General features: G+C 58.7%; 1 protein-coding gene across 1 annotated transcript in view; it reads left to right on the forward strand.

Annotated features, from left to right (window-relative positions):
* The first annotated feature begins 364 nt into the window (after positions 1-364).
* The window catches only part of LOC133343114 (rho guanine nucleotide exchange factor 17-like), a 68,441-nt gene continuing 47,953 nt past the window's right edge, over positions 365-20,852 (forward strand). Inside the window, exons 1-3 of the mRNA XM_061552620.1 lie at positions 365-1,052; positions 1,287-2,045; positions 2,092-2,933. Coding sequence (XP_061408604.1) covers positions 365-1,052; positions 1,287-2,045; positions 2,092-2,933 — 2,289 coding nt within the window. The remainder of the gene's footprint in view (positions 1,053-1,286; positions 2,046-2,091; positions 2,934-20,852) is intronic.

The following is a 20,852-nucleotide window of genomic DNA, read 5'->3' on the forward strand; positions in this document are numbered from 1 at the left end:
GGTGCGTCTCGCCGTTGTGGGGGGCCCCGGCGGGGCGATGTTCGAGCACTCGGCCGTGTCTGGATTCACGCTGCTGCCGTGGAGAGGGAGGCGAGAGAGAGCGGCGGCGGCGGCAGCTGCAGCCGCTGCCGCCGCCGCCGCTGCTACTGCGGCGAATGTGTCAACTTCGACTGCTGCTGGTGATGGTGGTGATGGCGGTGATGGCGGTGGTGGTGATGATCCCGTGGCGAGCGAGCGACAGCACGATTCTCAAGCAGAGCCACCACCACCACCATCAGAACGGGACCATCAGCAGCAGCAGCACCATAAAAGGCGAACGCGGGGCGACTGGGCCGAGCGCGGCGAGCACGGAGACGCGGAGGAGATGCTGCTGATGATGAAGTCTCGGGGGACGCGGCCGCTGGAAGCGCGGCTGGGAGAGGCGTTGCCGCCACGGGAGATCCTCGTGCGGAGGCGACCCGAGATCCCCGCCTCCATCATTCCCGGCGCCCCGCCGTGGACGGCGACGACCGAGTCGGCGGGTGCCGCCCCGCCGCTCCCTTACCCGGAGTCCAACTCGAACACTCAGGGCGACGTCGCCAAGGAGAAGAAGTCCACGTCCAACCCCGACCTCACGTCCGAGACCATGACCCTGCTCAACCTCCTCAAGACCGACTTCTCCAGCCTTCGCATCAAGCGCGGGGAGTTGAGGGACGCAGGGCACGGGGCCCAGGCCGGGCTCTCCCCGGGTCTCGAGGGCCGATCAGGGGGGTCGAGGTCGGGCCCCCCTTGCGGCGGCGGCGTCGTGAGCGAAGGGGCCCCGCGCACCCCGCGGAGACACCGGCTCAAGGACCTGACGGCCGCGCTGCGGAGAAGTCAGTCCTTCACCGTGGGCCGTGCGGCGGGGCCCGGGGACGATGCCCCCCCCCACCATCACCACCATCACCACCTCCTCGCGGCGCACTCCTTCCGCCGGGCGGCGAGGGCAGCGGGCGACGGGGTCGACCAGCAGGAAGGGGCATTCCCCGGGGGCTGTGCTGACGCGCCCATTCCCCGCGACCGGGAACGCAACGGTGCCCAACAGCAGCAGCAGCAGCAGCAGTATCATCATCAGCAGCATCATCATCATCAGCAGCAACATCAACATCATCAGCAGCAGCAGCATCATCAGCAGCACCAACAGTCGAGGGAGCCGCTCGGACAGGGATCCAGCAGAGACTACGCGGGCTCGGACTGCGCGAGGGGAGGTGAGGACAGGGCACGCCGAGGTGGGGGCTGCGGTTGGGCCCCTCTTGGACCACCGCAAGCGGTGGGCGCCGTCATCCAGAGCGGTGGCGGTGGTGGTGGCGGTGGTGCCACCTCGCCCGCGCTGGACGAGGGCGCGTGCACGCGACCAGCGCCAGGAGGAGCAGGAGGAGGAGGCCGCCTCTCCGAGTCGTGCGACGGGCCCGCCGAGTCGCACGCTCGCGCGTCCGCCTTCAAGCTCGTGCGGAGAGCGGGGACAGCGGCGGCCGAGGCGGCGGCGGCGGCGGCGGCGGCGCCCGCTTCCCGGGACGGGGCCGAAGGCGGCCAAGGGAGCGGCCGGGCGAGGAGGAGAGGGGCGGCCAAGGGGCAGCCTCTCCCCGACGCGGCGGCCACAGCGGCGACAGCGACGAACGGTCGCGGAGCGGACGATGGAGACCGCGACCGCGCGCGCTTCCACAGTGACCCCGCGCTTCTCCGCCGGTTGAGTTCGGTCACCGAGGAGGCAGAGTTCGCCCAGCTCCAGCTCCAGCTGCAGCAGCAGCAAGGGCAGCATCAGGGACGGGGCAGTCTCCCTGGGTCCATGTCGGAATCCCCCGTGCCCCGCGCGCTCAGCGAGTGCAGCTTCAGCACCAACAGCGACGCCTCCTCCATATGCAGCGAGGTGGGGCCCACCCCTCGCGGGCCCAGCCCCGAGGAGCGAGCAGCCAGCGAGCCGGGGCCGCAGCCGCACCACCAACAGCGTCCTCGCGCTGGGACCGCGGGGCCCGAGGATGGCACCAGGGCGCCAAAGAAGAAATCTCTGAGCGACCCGAGCCCCTACGGCGAGATGCGCACGGTGGGATTCCGCAGTCTGGTGGACTCCATCAGCGAGTTGGAGCAGAGCGGCGGCGGTGGTGGAGGAGGAGGAGGTGGGAGTGGTGGTGGCGGCCTCTCGAGCGCTCTTCAGCAGCGAGGAGAACAACGAGGTGAACGAGTTGGAGATGAGACGCATCCGTTCCGCGCGCGGTCCCAGTCCTGAGACGGTGCCACCTCGCGCCGCACGCCGGGCCCAGGCGCCGCTGTCCCCGGGGGAGCTCCTCTGCGCGCCCCCCACCACCCCGCACCTCGCCAGGGGCTTTGGCAGGAAGGCCAGGGATCAGGGCAAGGCGAGCGAGGGTTCCGCGGTGGCCGCGTCCGTCGGGGTCGGCGTGGGAGTCGGGGTGCCTCTCGGACAATGCAAGGCGGTCTCCAGGTCGCCCTTCAGGCCGGCGGCGCGCGCCCCAAGCGAAGCCGCGGCGGCGGCCTCCTCCGCGGCTCTCACGCCGAGCGCCAAGGCCCTTCACGAGGCCAAGTCGGCGTCGTTGCCCGGGAGGAACAAACCGAGCGTGGAGGCGCGCAGAGCGCACGGGTTCCTGTCGCAGGTCCCATCTCTGGAGGATGTGCGCAAGCAATTTCGTCTCAAAGTCGGGCGCGGCAGCAGCAGCAACACCACCACCACCAGTAGCAGCACCAGCAGCACCAGCAGCGCCACCACCACCGGCAGCAGCAGCCAAGCAGCAACCGCTCTCACCACCTTGGTGCCCGAGGCGCACATCGCTGGGCCCTCCGCGCCGCACGGGGCACCCCCCAGGACCGTGAGGTCCCTGCCCGTGGCGTTGCCCGAGCCGCGCCGGGTGGAGGCGGCGGGGGACGCGTGCGCCAGTCCCGGGCGCGAGCACGTGGTATACGAGGTGAGCACGCGGTATACGAGGTGAGCACGTGGTATACGAGGTGAGCGTGGTGAGCACGTGGTGTGCGTGGAGAGACGCATAGTGTACGGGGTGAGGACGTGTAGGAGATCAGCACGCTGTGTGCGTTATGAAGATATGGTGTGAGTGGTAAACTCTTGTATGGGGTGAGCACGTGGTCAGGACACGGTGTGTGCGTTATGAAGATGTGGTGTGAGTGGTAAACTGTTGTATGTGGTGAGCACGTGGTCAGGACACGGTGTGTGCGTTATGAAGATGTGGTGTGAGTGGTAAACTCTTGTATGGGGTGAGCACGCGGGGTGCGAGCTGAATTGTCCTCGACACTCGAGTGACCGATCGAAGTTTTCACGTTGACCTGAGCGAGCACGCTGAACTGTGGCCTATCGTTTACATTTGTACCAGGGCACGGCACGTGCCATCTGCGCATTTTCGGAGATGATTCCTCTTTGCATCAGCGTCAACGTCGGACAATAAACCCCTTACAGAGACAATGATCCCCCGGATAGCATGCACAGGCTGTCGGGGCAAGTGCTTTTAAAGCGAGCATCCATAGAAACGGAGATTGTGCCAGGTTCGGTGCACTTTGAGGCCTCGGTGGGCATAGAGCATATAGACACACACGCAGATAGATACACTGGGCACACAATCTCACGGCTCTTTAAACCTATTTACATACGATGACAAAGGTCCCCCGTGTCATTGTAGGCCGTCACCCCGCACAAGCGGTCGGTGTGATCATCAACAAGCCGGGCTTGCCTTTGTCTCCACGCTGCTAATGTGTCGGGACTTTTTCAATGTGCTCGTTTTAGGATGGCTCGATCTAGGTGAGGGCCAGGAGAGGTTTAGATACCAACGTGCCACAGATGTTAGCAGTGTCGGGGAATTGAACCCTGGTCACCGGTGGTTCGTAGCACAATGAGCTAACCGCTGCGCCACCGCTCCCCGCACAGACTCAGACACACACAGGCACACACACGGACACACACAGTGTACACACACGGACACACACAGTGTACACACACGGACACACACAGTGTACACACACGGACACACACAGTGCACACACACGGACACACACAGTGTACACACACGGACACACACAGTGCACACACACGGACACACACAGTGTACACACACGGACACACACAGTGCACACACACGGACACACACAGTGTACACACACGGACACACACAGTGCACACACACGGACACACACAGTGCACACACACGGACACACACAGTGCACACACACGGACACACACAGTGTACACACACGGACACACACAGTGCACACACACGGACACACACAGTGTACACACACGGACACACACAGTGCACACACACGGACACACACAGTGTACACACACGGACACACACAGTGTACACACACGGACACACACAGGCACACACACGGACACACACAGTGTACACACACGGACACACACAGTGTACACACACGGACACACACAGTGCACACACACGGACACACACAGTGCACACACACGGACACACACAGTGCACACACACGGACACACACAGTGCACACACATGAGGCACAAACAGAGATCCATTGTCTGCTCTTTAACAGACTTTGTGAGCAAGTGGTGTTACCCAGCACGAGGGGATGGTGTGGCCAGAACCACGCAAGGCCGCCTTTGTCTCCCCAGTGCTGATTGTTTACACACCACAATAGGCACTTAGTTGAGGCTGAGTCGACCTAGGGGGAGGCCCTAACTGGTTCACATACCAAGTGCCACTGATGTTAGCCGTGGCAGAGAAGTGAGCCCAACTCACTGGGTCATTACTTCTCGCTTCTGTGAATCACTGCAACTACCACACCCTCTTACATACACACACACTGTACACAGACAAAGATCCCCCGTATAGCCTGTTCAGGCAATTATGGCAAGAGTTGTTAGAGAAGACTTTTATGAAGGCCGGAACGGCGTACGAAGAAGAGGCTACGTGTGCCTAGGATCACGCCCGGCCGCCTTTGTCTCCCCAATAATTATGTTTCCACGCTGCACCAGGCGGAGACGCAAGGCAGGTTCAGATATTCGTCACTGATGTTAGCCGTGAGCGGCTATCGAACTCCGCTCGCCCCCGTTTGTAGCGCAGCGTGCTAACCACTGCGCCACCGCTCCTCTAACCCGCCCATTCGCCCTCGATGTCGTCCCTCGTGTGTGCGGGCCCCCGAGAGAGGGGTGGTGAGTGTGGGGTGAGAAGGAGCTGTGAGGTGAGCGATGGGGTGAACGCGAGGGCGAGTGTGCGCACGCTGTCTGCAGGGTGGCGGCGAGTGTTTAGATGAAGTATCCACGGAGAGCCGTTTATGCGGGGAGAGATCGCAGCGTTCTGGAATCATCATAATATTATTATTAATCCTCTTTGTTTATCCCAGGAAAGTCTCACACAGAGTCTCGTGACTTATTCTCAAGAGGGTCCTGTTGCTACGTCGGGATGTTTGGCCCAGTCCCGTGAGTGCGGGCGTGTGACTCGCGGCGTACTCGCCATTGTGTTTAACTCGCACAACAGGCAACTTTATTTAGAAATCATCCGAGAGTTTCTACTTTTACGCAGCCGTCATCACCACCACCACCACGTGGCTTTAGGCCATCTCTTCCCCTTGGGTCGCCGGCCTCTGGGTGGCACGCTTATGTCTGACTCGGTAACCTCCCGTCCACCACCACCACCACCACCCTGTACACGACTCCGATGATGATCTTAGTAATGATGACGATAATCCTGCTGCTTCTGCTGATGATAACGACGATGGCGATACTGCTGCTCATGATGGCTATAGACTCGGCGCCGAATCCGACTCGCACAGCGCGTCACGACAAGTCACTCCGTCTCCCACTCTGCGGCTCTAGCTCTCGACCCGCCTCTCTCTTCTCTACTATCGGAGTCGAAGTCAGATCCGCGGGGTTGATAGCCGCCGTGCGCTAACCACTGCGCCACCGCTCCGCCGCGTACGCATCTTAGAACGAGTACCACTTTGTTGTGCAATGTCCCTGCCATGGAAATGCGGGATACCCAGCACTGCCTCAGGACTGCAAACAAAAGTGAGCACCGCGCAACGCTCGTTTAAGCAAAGGGAACCTTTTACCTCTAAACAACAACAACAACAATCGTGATGATGATGATGATGTCATGAGGCGCACGGTCACCCACGGCTTGTGAGTGGCCGTGCGGAGCTCGCAGTGTCGCTCGAAAATCCGACGACAGCGGCGGGGCCTTAAAGAACGCGACGAGGCGTTCGGTGTCTCTGCAAAGTCGGCGTAGAGCGAAACGAAGCAGCGGGGCGATCGCGATGGTGGTGGCGGTGACCGCGTTCCAGACAGAGGCGGGGGCTGCCACGAGTGGCCACGCGCCCGCTCCTCGGTGGGGAGACGACGACGAGGATGAGGATGATGAAGAGGTTGTAAGTCGCTGCTGCTGCTGTTGCTGCTCCTGCCAGGACGACTCTCTCGCTCGCTCGTTATTTTGGCGACGATTCCTAAAACGCAGCCACGCGTGCCTCCTCACGTGAGCCCGGACGTTTCCAGTGCAAAAAAAAAAAACGAGCGAGAGAGAGAAACGCAAACCCGTTCGTAATCTGTGCAATTAAAGAATACAAATTAACGGACTGCGGTTGGCGGCGACTCACAAACGTCAACAAGACGGCCGCGTTGGTCATTAGCGGCGCCTCGCAATCGGCCCCCCAGTAAACACGCACTCTTCCACTGTAGCGGCACAACCTCGTCTTTTGCTTTCCAATCGCCACGTTCCCAGTCGAACGTCGCTTGTTCGTTCACCTCCTCGGGTTCAAATCGTCCACGGGCCACAGCAGAGATCGGCGCCACCCACCTAAGGTCGCCAAACTCTCTCGAGCCGCACGCGCATCGATCGATCGATCGACCGATACGGCCCACGAGGTGTGAATTGATAACGCCACCTCATTCGTACGGCTGCTGATGTAGGCGCAGAGCAGCAGCGACGATGTCACACCCAGGTGGTCAAGCCAGACAACCGCGTCAGGAGCAGCGCGGTGTGTCGCTGTCATGATGTCTCTTCGGAATTGGGTCGTTGCACATTGTGCGGTCTGTTCTGGACGACCACGGTCGTACATCACTGGAAATTTTTTTTTTATTCCGTTTGTGCATCGGGTATCCGCATCTGCCTCTCGTTCAAACGGAGCACAGCATCGGTCACTGCGATTGGCCACATCGCCGACTGTGGAAGCGCTACGCCAAGACGCCACCGCAGGTGCGAGCGACGGAAGTCGTGGCAACGTCTCCGACTCGGTGGGATGTGCGCGTTGCGGGCTGCGGCGCCTCGGCCTGGGACAACGCGGCAGTCAGGGCACACTCTCTCACCACGGGTGAAGCAATCGCAGAGGGGACTCAGAATAAAGTCGCGTTGCTGTTACGGAGCCGAAAACCCCGTTGTGGAAACCGGGGAAATTGATCAGAGGGGTTCCCCTTTGCGAGGACAAAGCGCGTGGTTGGAAACGAGAATCGGCGATGCGTGTGTATGGTTGTTATTCCTTGGCGGTATTTATTTACGGCGGAGCCGTGTCGAGCAGCAAGCACGGATATTTTGCCCAACCCTTCCACTTCTTTCGTGTGTTCTTCCGAAGGCCACGCAGTGTTGTTCACGGGTTCTCGGTCAACAAGTCTGACCGTTTCATCTCATCCACACCGCATGTCTCGCCACAACAACACACTCACATCCACTCAAGTCACTCAACCGCTCACTCACCCACTCATCCACTCGCTTAACCGCCCACTCACCTGCTCACCCACTCACCTACTCACCCACGCACTCACCAACCCACTCACCAACTCACCCACGCACTCACCCACCCACACTGTACGTCACAACATTTCTCTGTCTCGCTTATCCCCCTCGCACTGCTCCACGTTGGAATTGCCTCCATCCCGCCATCATCATCATCGGGTATTCCCCCCACAACCTCTAGTAACAATAATAACATTGCTCAAGTCAAGACACCTATATATATTACAAACTTTCTATATTACAACTTTGGCAGTGCGGATTGTTGCTGGCCCGTGCTCAGCGACTGCGTTTAACAAATGACGGAGCTCTGGGGGTTTCAGTCTCGGCGATTCGTGCGTTCCCGAGGTGTCGGGGTTGCCTTGTTCACGACTGTATGCCCATCTTGAGATCCTGCCCTCTCCTCCTCCTCCACTCCACTACCTCCAGCAGCCATTCCTCACCACCCCGGCCACGTCCTCGACCCCCCCCCCACCACCTCACCCCGGCCCCCACCACGAGCCGGTCTGCGCGCACTGTAAGTCAGCATCTGGAAGTCATTAGCGAAGTCGCCTTTGCTAGGATTGCCGCTGCCCGGGAGAGTGGGCAGCGAGGAAGAGGGAGGAGGGAGGGGGGTGGGGCTATGGGCACGAGGGCTTGTTGTGACGAACCCAAACAGACACACACAGACACATACACAAAGACAAAGATCTCCCGTATAGCCTCCACACGCTGATGGGGGGTGCGAATGCAAAGACATACACACGCGCACTCACGCACACACTGACACATACAGACACAACAACAACAACCGCCGTTCGCCACTAAGTGGCGGTGACGTCGCCACGGCGGTTGTGCCAGGCTAGGTGCGTGTTGAGGGCACGTGCAGTATCGAAGGCTCGCTGGCAGGAGGACACGGAACAGACCCAGGTGCGATGGGTTGACCGACTGAGATGAAAAACACACACACGGGGACTTGGGATTTGGGATTTGGGATTTGGGATTTGGGTTCGCACACTTACACAAAGAACGAGATCACCAGTATAGCCTCCACCGGCTGTTGGAGGAAAGTGCTTTTACCGAGGACCTATGATGAATATCCATGAACACTTACACACAGGCTATGACAAAGGCCCCCCGTATAGCCTTTACAGACGATTGGGACAAGTGCTGTTAGCGAGCACCTATGAAGGCTGGCAGGGTTCACGAGGTGGGGGGGGGGGCGATGGGGTGCAGCCAAAAGTGCGCTAACCACTGCGCCACCGCCCCCCCTAAAAAAACAAAGACACACACGCACGGGCACACATATACATACAAAGATCCATCTATAGCCTTTATAAACACGTACACATAAACACACAGAACCACGCACAGTCGCACGCACATAAGCGAAAAGACTCGCGTATAGCCAAGTAAACACACGTGGACATAGACAAAGACACAGGCATATTCAGTACGGTACGTACAAATAGCGTGCACACATTAGCACACACACACATATATACACATCTGCACGAACACACGTAGAGACATGAGCAGAGACACGAAGACACACGAACAGACACGCAAACAGACATCGGCCGTTCACCACTATGTGGAGGTGACGTCACCACGGCGCCTGTGCCAAGCTAGGTGCACTTTGAAGCTATCGCGTGAAGTGTGGAAGGCTCGCTGGCAGGAGGTCACGGGACAGACCCAAGTGCCGTGGGTTGACCGACTGAGATGACTGGCAGATGCACCACCAGCTGTATTCCGCACTGTGCCAACTCGCTGCGTTTTATACTCCCGGTGCTCCGCTCGTTGTTGTGAGCGTCGCTCCTCTGCCCTCCGCTGTTGTTGGAGGGTGACTGCCTCCAACTGCCCAGTTGCGTCCTTCACGAGCCTCCTCCTCCACAGCCATCTGCACAAAGACAAATAATCCTCTTTTAGCCTCAAAACACTTTTGGGGCAAGTGCTGTTAGCGACCAGCTATGAAGACCAGCACGGTACACGAGGGCGTGAGTGGCCAACACCACGCCCGACCGCCTTTGTCTCCCCAGTGGCGATGTTTACACACCGCACCAGCTATTTATTTAAGGCTGAATCGACCTAGGGGAGGCCCGGGGCCGGTTTAGATAATCGTCACTGGTGTTGGCCTGAGTGGGAATCGAACTTGGGTCGCCAGGACACAGATATGCTAAGTGGTGGTGACGTCACAACGGCGCCTGTGCCAGGCTGGGTGCACTTTGAGGCCACATGAAGTGTGAAAGGCTCGCTGGCAGGAAGTCACGGGACAGACCCCGGTGCCATGGGGTGACCGACTGAGATGACTGGCGACACATAGGCACACACTTTTACACACAGAGATAAACACAAACAAAGATCCCCCGTATAGCCTGCAGAGACTGTTGGGGCAAGTGCTGTGAGCGAGGGCCACACAGACACGCACACATACACAGATAACCCTCTGCATTCGCGTGCTTGCAGACGAGTAGCAGCACACCGCAAGTATGTCGCACAACGCCACCGACACACCCAGCTGCGCGTGTGTGGACATTACCACACACGCACACAAAGACAAAGACCCCCCGTACAGCCTCAACAGATTGTTGGGGCAAGTGCTGTTAGCGAGTAGCAGCACCTATGAAGGCCGGCACGGCGCACGAGGGTGGCTGGCCAGCGCTGCGCTCCACCGCCTTTGTCTCTCCATTGGTGGAGGTTTCAGAATGTGAATATTTTTGTGTGCTGGAGAAATCCGATGAGCTACGAAGCTCGTTTGCACAGATCTCCAGTCGTGGCGGATCAGAACGTTACAACCACAGTACCAAAACACGATAGGAATGCAACGTATGAAATGGTAAACAAATCACTGACAAATATACAATAAAACTAATCTTTACCAGGTAAAGCCCACTGAACTATTAACGTATTTTTCAGAAGCGACAACGTGGCGTATTGTGCTGAAATGTATAGCAGCAAAATAATCTCAATAATGTAAATGTACCAGGTACTGTACTCATTTGAGGCTGAGTCGACTTAGGGGAGGCCCACGACCGATTCAGATAATCGTCAATGATGTTGGCCGTGGGAGAGATTTTAACTCGAGTCGCCTGTTTTTTTTGTTAGCTAACCACTACACATCCTCTCCAGTTACCCATTACCACCCACAGATACAGAACCAATACCACACACACAGCATTGATCACACACACACACAACCAGATACATCAATACCACACACACAGCATTGATCACACACACACACAACCAGATGCACCAATACCACACACACAGCATTGATCACACACACAACCAGATGCACCAATACCACACACACATCATTGATCACACACAACCAGATGCATCAATACCACACACACAGCATTGATCACACACACAACCAGATGCACCAATACCACACACACAGCATTGATCACACACACAACCAGATGCATCAATACCACACACACAGTATTGATCACACACACAACCAGATGCATCAATACCACACACACAGCATTAAGCACACACACAACCAGATGCATCAATACCACACACACAGCATTGAACATACACATACACAACCAGATGCACCAATACCATACACAACATTGAACACACGCACACAACCAGATGCATCAATACCATACACGCAGCCGTTACTACACAAAGGCAGACTCCACGTACACCCAAAATCACAACCTCCACACCTCTGAAAACAAAAAAGCAAAAGTCCCCCGTGTAGCCTTATTAGACTGTGAGGGCAAGTGCCACCCACCCGCTCGTGTGCCAGAACGGCACACGAGGGGTAGGGTGGCCAGCACCACGCCCAGCCGCCTTTGTCTCCCTAGTGGGCATGTTTAGACTCCGCACGAGGTACTCATTTGAAGCTGAGTCGACTTAGAGGAGACCCAGAACCGATTCAGATAATCGTCACTGGTGTTTGCCGTGAGCGGGAATCGAACTCCGGTTGCCGGTTCGTAGCACAGCCCGCGAACTGCTGCACCATGAAGTATAGCCAATACATTCTCCACTCTACCACGCACACACACCACTCACTCTACCACACACACACACCACTCACCCTACCACACACACACACACCACTCACCCTACCACACACACACACGCCAAACACACGTGTACACCACCCGACCATACCCACACACCTTACGACAGACACACACCACTCACACCAGTCAACCACTCACACACAACCATACCACCCACAAACCACTCTATCCCACACACACACACACACCCTTGACCCTAACACACACACACCACGCACACACGTGTACACCACCCTACCATACCCACACACCTTACCACACACACACACCACACACCTTACCACACACACACAACCATACCACGTACACACCACTCTATCACACACACACACACCCTTGACCCTAACACACACACACCACGCACACACGTGTACACCACCCTACCATACCCACACACCTTACCACACACACACACACACCTTACCACACACACACACCACACACACACACACCACACACCACACACACACACCACACACACACACACCACACACACACCACACACACCACACACACACACACAAACCACACACCACACACACACACCTTACCACACACACACACACACACCACACACACACACCACACACACCACACACACCACTCACACCAGGGGGCTTGGCTAAGTGTGACCACTCCACTTGTGCCGACCCCGCACACGGGAGAACTCCCCCCCCCCCTCTACCCCCCCTCTCACCCTCCTCTCACCCTCCCACCCCCTCTACCCCCCCCTCTCACCCTCCTCTCCCCCCCCTCTCACCCCCCTCTCACCCTCCTCTTTCCCCCCCTCTCCCCCTCCCTCCTCTCCCCCCCTCTCACCCTCCTCTCACCCCCCCTCTCACCCTCCTCTCCCCCCCCTCTACCCCCTCTCCCCCCCCTCTCACCCTCCTCTCACCCCCCCCTCTCACCACCCTCTCACCCTCCCTCTCACCCTCCTCCCCCCCCTCTCCCCCCTCTACCCCCCCCCTCTCACCCTCTTCTCCCCCCCATCTCACCCTCCTCTCCCCCCCCTCTCACCCTCCTCTCCCCCCTCTCACCCTCCTCTCACCCCCTCTCCCCCTCCTCTCCCCCCCTCTCACCCTCCTCTCACCCCCCCTCTCACCCTCCTCTCACCCCCCCTCTCACCCTCCTCTCACCCTCCCTCTCACCCTCCTCTCCCCCCCCTCTCACCCTCCTCTCTCTCCCCCTCTCCCCCCCTCTCCCCCCCTCCCCCCCCTCTCACCCCCCTCTCGCCCCACTTTCACCCTCCTCTCTCCCCCCCTCTCCCCCTCCTCTCCCCCCCCCTCTCACCCTCCTCTCCCCCCCCCCCTCTCACCCTCCCTCTCAGCCCCCCTCTCATCCCTCCTCTCTCCCCCCCCCTCTCCCTCCCCCCCCTCTCCCCCCCTCTCCCCCCCCCCCTCTCCCCCCCGCTCCCCCCCCTCTCACCTCCTCTCGCCCCCTCTCAACCCTCCTCTCGCCCCCCTCTCCCCCCCCACTCTCCCCCCCTCTCCCCCCTCTCCCCCCGTCTCCCCCCCCCTCCCCCCCTCTCACCCCCCTCTCGCCCCCCTCTCACCCTCCTCTCTCCCCCCCTCTCCCCCTCCTCTCCCCCCTCTCCCCCTCCTCTCCCCCCCTCTCACCCCCCTCTCGCCCCCCTCTCACCCCTCCTCTCCCCCCACCTCTCACCCTCCCTCTCTCCCCCCCTCTCCCCCTCCTCTCCCCTCCTCCTCCTCCCCCCATCTCCCCCCTCTCCCCCTCCTCTCGCCCCCCTCTCACCTCCCCCTCCCTCCCCCTCTCTCCCCCCTCTACCCCACCTCTCCCCCCCTCTCCACCCCCCTCTCACCCCCCTCTCTCTCCCCCCCGTCCCCCCCTCTCCCCCCCTCCCCCCTCTCACCCCCTCCTCGCCCCCCTCTCACCCTCCTCTCTCCCCCCCTCTCCCCCTCCTCTCCCCCCCCTCTCACCCCCCTCTCCCCCTCCTCTCGCCCCCCTCTCACCCTCCTCTCTCCCCCCCTCTCCCCCTCCTCTCGCCCCCTCTCCCCCCCTTCTCCCCCCCTTCTCCCCCCCTCCCCATCCTCTCACCCTCCTCTCCCCCCTCTCCCCCTCCTCTCGCCCCCCTCTCACCCTCCTCTCTCCCCCCCCTCTCCCCCTCCTCTCCCCCCCTCTCCCCCCCTTCTCCCCCCCACTCCCCATCCTCTCACCCCCCCTCTCACCCTCCTCTCCCCCCCTCTCACCCTCCTCTCGCCCCCCTCTCACCCTCCTCTCTCCCCCCCCCTCTCCCCCCCCTCCCCCCCTCTCATCCCACCCTCTCACCCTCCTCTCCCCCCCCTCTCCCCCCTCTCCCCCCTCTCCCCCCCTCTCACCCTCTCACCCCCCCCCCTCTCACCCCCCTCTCACCCTCCCTCTCACCCTCTTCTCCCCCCCCCCTCTCCCCCCCTCTCCCCCCCCTCTCACCCTCCTCTCACCCCCCTCTCACCCTCCTCCCCCCCTCTCACCCCCCTCTCACCCTCCTCTCACCCCCCCTCTCACCCTCCTTTCCCACCCCCCCCTCTCACCCTCCTCTCCCCCCCCCCTCTCCCCCCGTCCTCTCTCCCCCCCCCTCTCCCCCCTCTCCCCCTCCTCTCCCTCCCCTCTCACCCCCTCACCCCCCTCTCTCTCACGCACGGCGAGTCGCCTGAGTCAGCTGGGCGACCTCCTCGCTCGCTCCGCCACCACCGCGTGGGTTCAAAACTAACTCCAATGTCGTAGTCACAACCACAACCCCCACACAGGACAACCACAACACTCACACAGCCACAACACTCACTCAGTCACAACCATAACCCCCACTCAGCACAACCACAACACTCACACAGCCACAACACTCACTCAGTCATAACCACAACCCCCACTCAGCACAACCACAACCACAACACTCACACAGCCACAACACTCACTCAGTCACAATCACAACCACAAAACTCACACAGCCACAACCACAACCCTAACACACCCACAACCACAACCCTCACTAAGCCACAACCACAACCACAACACTCACACAGCACAACCTTCACACAGCCACAACACTCACACAGCCACAACACACACACAACCACAACCCCCACACAGCACAACCCTCACTCAGCCACAACCCTCACATAACCACAACCCCCACAAAGCACAACCCTCAATCAGCCACAACACTCACACAACCACAACCCTCATACAGCACAACCTTCACACAACCACAACACTCACACAACCACAACCTTCACACAACCACAACACTCACACAACCACAACCTTCACACAACCACAACACTAACACAGCCACAACCCCCACACAACCACAACACTCACACAGCACAACCCCCACACAGCCACAACCCTCACACAAACACAACCCTCACACAGCCACAACAATCACACAGCCACAACCCTCACACAACCACAACCCTCACACAACCACAACCCTCACTCAGCCACAACACTCACTCAGCCACAACACTCACACAGCCACAACACTCACACAGCCACAACCCCTACACAGCCACAACCTTCACACAACCACAATCCTCACACAACCACAACCCCCACTCAGTCACAACCCTCACACAACCACAACACTCACACAACCACAACCCCCACACAACCACAACCCTCACACAGCCACAACACTCACACAGCCACAACACTCACACAACCACAACCCTCACGCAGCCACAACCCTCACACAGTCACAACACTCACACAACCACAACCCTCACACAACCACAACACTCACACAGCAACAACCCTCACACAACCACAACCCTCACACAACCACAACACTCACACAGCCACAACACTCACACAACCACAACACTCACACAGCCACAACCCTCACACAACCACAACACTCACACAGCCACAACACTCACACAGCCACAACCTTCACACAACCACAACACTCACACAACCACAACCTTCACACAACCACAACACTCACACAACCACAACCTTCACACAACCACAACACTAACACAGCCACAACCCTCACACAACCACAACACTCACACAGCACAACCCCCACACAGCCACAACCCTCACACAAACACAACCCTCACACAGCCACAACAATCACACAGCCACAACCCTCACACAACCACAACCCTCACACAACCACAACCCTCACTCAGCCACAACACTCACTCAGCCACAACACTCACACAGCCACAACACTCACACAGCCACAACCCCCACACAGCCACAACCTTCACACAACCACAATCCTCACACAACCACAACCCCCACTCAGTCACAACCCTCACACAACCACAACACTCACACAACCACAACCCCCACACAACCACAACCCTCACACAGCCACAACACTCACACAGCCACAACACTCACACAACCCTCACGCAGCCACAACCCTCACACAGTCACAACACTCACACAACCACAACCCTCACACAACCACAACACTCACACAGCAACAACCCTCACACAACCACAACCCTCACACAACCACAACACTCACACAACCACAACACTCACACAGCCACAACACTCACACAACCACAACACTCACACAACCACAACACTCACACAGCCACAACCCTCACACAACCACAACACTCACACAGCCACAACACTCACACAGCCACAACCTTCACACAGCCACAACCCTCACACAACCACAACGCTCACACAACCACAACACTCACTCAGCCACAACTCTCACACAACCACAACACTCACACAACCACAACCCCCACACAACCACAACACTCACACAACCACAACCCCCACACAACCACAACACTCACACAGCCACAACACTCACACTGCCACAACACTCACACAGCCACAACCCTCACACAGCACAACCTTCACACAACCACAACCCTCACACAGCCACAACACTCACACAACCACAACCCTCACACAACCACAACACTCACACAACCACAACACTCACACAACCACAACACTCACACAGCCACAACCCTCACACAACCACAACCCTCACACAGCCACAACACTCACACAACCACAACACTCACACAGCCACAACCCTCACACAACCACAACCCTCACACAGCCACAACACTCACACAACCACAACCCTCACACAGCCACAACCCTCACACAACCACAACACTCACACAGCCACAACCCTCACTCAGCCACAACCCTCACACAGCCACAACCCTCACACAACCACAACCCTCACACAGCCACAACCCTCACACAACCACAACACTCACACAGCCACAACCCTCACTCAGCCACAACCCTCACACAGCCACAACACTCACACAACCACAACACTCACACAGCCACAACCCTCACACAGCCACAACCCTCACACAACCACAACCCTCACACAGCCACAACCCTCACACAACCACAACACTCACACAGCCACAACCCTCACTCAGCCACAACCCTCACACAGCCACAACCCTCACACAACCACAACACTCACACAGCCACAACCATCACACAACCACAACACTCACACAGCCACAACCTTCACACAACTACAACCCTCACACAACCACAACCCTCACTCAGCCACAACCCTCACACAGCCACAACACTCACACAACCACAACCCTCACACAACCACAACCCTCACACAACCACAACGCTCACACAGCCACAACCCTCACACAACCACAACACTCACACAACCACAACCCCCACACAACCACAACCCTCACACAACCACAACGATCACACAGCCACAACACTCACACAGCCACAACCCTGACACAACCACAACCCTCACACAGCACAACCTTTACACAACCACAACCCTCACACAGCACAACCCCCACACAACCACAACCCTCACACAGCCACAACCCTCACACAGCACAACCTTCACACAACCACAACCCTCACTCAGCCACAACCCTCACACAGCCACAACACTCACACAGCCACAACACTCACACAGCCACAACACTCACACAACCACAACACTCACACAGCCACAACCATCACACAACCACAACCCCCACACAGCCACAACACTCACACAGCCACAACACTCACACAGCCACAACCTTCACACAACCACAACCCTCACACAACCACAACCCTCACTCAGCCACAACCCTCACACAGCCACAACACTCACACAGCCACAACCCGCGGCTTCTGCTGTCGCTGTTTGCGTTCAAGTTGTCGTCCCTCGGTGGCGGTGGCTCACACCCCCCTCTCACCCCCCCTCACTCCTCTCATCCCCCCTCACCCCCTCACCCCCTCACCCCCCTCACCCCCTCTCACCCCCTCGCCCCCTCTCACCCCCCCTTACCCCTCAACCCCCTCACCCCCTCTCACCCTCTCTCCCCCTCTCACTCCTCACCCTCCCCTCCTCCCCCTCCACTGCCCCTACGCTGCCCCCTCCCCCCTTTTTTGTGCCCGCCCCCCCACCCCGCGTCCTGTCACTTGGAAGTGGCCTGTTTCCTGTCAGCCCGGGACACGGGCAACACTCCCACAGCCACCACCACCACCACAACCACCACCACAACCACCACCACCACAACCACCACCACAGCCACCACCACCACAACCACCACCACAGCCACCACCACAACCGTTTTATCCGCCCCAGTGCGAGGAGGAGGGGGAGGGGAGGAGGGGGAAGAGGAGGAGGGGGAGGAGGGGGAGGAGGAGGGGGAGGAGGAGGGGGAAGAGGAGGGCGAAGAGGAGGAGGGGGAGGAGGGGGAGGAGGAGGAGGAGGAAGAGGAGGAGGGGGAGGAGGGGGAGGAGGAGGAGGCTTCTGCGAGAATCGCTCCTCGCCAATCTTCCCTGAACCTCAAAGGGGACAACCCGGGCCGGAGCGCGAACCGGGACGGCTTCTTCTGCTGCTGCTTCTGCTGCTGCTGCTTCTGCTGCTGCTGCTTCTGCTACTGCTGCTCCTGTTGCTGCTTCTGTCCGTTCCCTAGAGTCTCGTGCCAGTCCTCGCCTGCCTCTCGCCGCCGCTCTTGACACGGAAGAGTCTTCTCGCTCATGTCCTGGCGCGGGATGAGTTGTCGTTTTGCCTTCAGATATCTCCACGGAGCTCATGCATCGACCTCTCTCTCACGCCTCTTCATCAAGCTCACCTCGTCACAGTGACCACCACCAGCGGTTCCTTGTGACCCCCTCTTCGACCGCTCAACTCCTCTGCAGCAACAGTAGCAATAGGCATCCGTCGTATCAGCAGTAGGAGTCACAGTTGTGTCAGCACAAGTATGAGCAACAGCAGTAGTATCAGCAGTTGCAATAATTTATAGCAACAGCAACATTATCAGCGGCAATAGCATTAGCAGTGGTGGTAGTATCAGCATTAGCAGCAGCAAGAGCACCAGTAGGATCATCATCATCATCAGCAGCAGTCTCAGCAGCGTCAATAGTGTCAGAATCAGCAGTCCTGAGCAGCAGCAGTAGAAGCAGCAGTAGCATCAGCAGTAGTGTGATCAGCAATAGTAGTACCAGCAGTAGCAGTATCAAGCAATAGTGGTATCAGCCGTAGTGGTATCAGCAATAGTGGAACCAGCAGTAATAGTGATAACAGTAGTAGTAGTGATAACAGCAGTAGTAGTGGTAACCAGCAGTAGTAGTGGAACCAGCAGTAGTGCTACCATCAGTTCTGCTTGTGAGTCCGTCCGGTGTAAGGGCAGGTTCCCGTGGTTCCCGTGGGGGCGGAGGGGGGACATCACCCCCCGCAGACCCCCTCGACTCTTGCACTCTCGTGCTCTCATCGACTCCCAGACTCTGACCGGCTCACGTCGTCGAGTCGACACTTCTCGACTCTTCCACCGACGCTCGCCTCTCGCCCAGCACTCTCGACGGCCGTTGACCCACCTCGACATTCACACAATCGCAGACTGCCCTCGACTCGACCATTCCTCGACTCTGTCGAGCTCAGCGACTCTCCCGACACTCACCTCTCCTCAATCCACTTGGACTCGTGCATGCTGTTCTACAGAGCTCCACTCTTACCCGCTTACACATCTTATCGACACTGACTAACACCGACTCTCGCGCAGACTGACTGACTACCCTTGGCTCTCACCGACTCTCTCGACACTCCTCGACGTCGCCTCTTCGCTCCTCCGCTGTCATCGTCTCGCCGTGCCGAGACGATTAAAGCTCTCGCGGATTTATCCAGGACGGGTTTAGAGGGGGGGGAGGTTCCTGGGGTTTTTTTTGGGGGGGGGGGGGTGGGTGAGGAGGGGGGGTGAGGAGGAGCGAGCCGGGGACCAGCGAGGGGGATGAGCGATTCTGGACCCCAAGGCGAGGTCCCCCTGCCCCAGGGGGGGCCCATCGGGACCTGTGGCCACCGCCAGCGCAGCCGCTCCTTCACCGTGGCTCCGCGCATCACGGTAACGGTGCAGTAGAGCAAGCGGGCTCGTCTCTCTCTCTGTCTGTGTCTGTGCGTGAGTGTGTCTCTGTGTGTCTCTGTGTGTCTCTGTGTGTGTCTCTGTGTGTCTCTGTGTGTGTGAGTGTGTCTCTGTGTGTGTCTCTGTGTGTGTCTCCGTGTGTGTCCCTGTGTGTGTCTCTGTGTGTGTCTGTGTGTCTCTGTATGTCCCTGTGTGTGTCTCTGTGTGTGTCTCTGTGTGTGTCTCTGTGTGTCTCTGTGTGTGAGTGTGTCTCTGTGTGTGTGTGTCTCTGTGTGTGTCTCTGTGTGTGTGTGTCCCTGTGTGTGTCTCTGTGTGTGTGTCTCTGTGTGTGTCTCTGTGTGTCTCTGTGTGTCTCTGTGTGTGTGTCCCTGTGTGTGTCTCTGTCTCTCTGTGTCTCCGTGTGTGTGAGTGTGTCTCTGTGTGTGTCTCTGTGTGTGTCTCTGTGTGTTTGAGTGTGTCTCTGTGTGTCTCTGTGTGTGTCCCTGTGTGTGAGTGTGTGTGAGTGTAGCGTGTGGCGAGCGTTAGCGCAGTGGTTGGCTCATTGCGCTACGAACCCGGCGATCCGAGAGCGATTCGAGAACACGGCCAATATCAGTGACAAATATCTGAAACGATCCTAGGTTTCCCCCTAGGTCTACTCAGCCTTAAATGAGAACCCGGGCGTGGTTCTGGCCACACCACCCCCTCGTGCGCAGTTCTGGCCTTTATTTGTGCTACTCGCTGAATGTATGCAGAACTTCTTTTGCACCGTA

Source organism: Lethenteron reissneri, chromosome 16 (genome assembly GCF_015708825.2).
Source record: "Lethenteron reissneri isolate LAM-NWPU_2019-01 chromosome 16, ASM1570882v1, whole genome shotgun sequence".
Lineage (NCBI taxonomy): Eukaryota > Metazoa > Chordata > Hyperoartia > Petromyzontiformes > Petromyzontidae > Lethenteron > Lethenteron reissneri.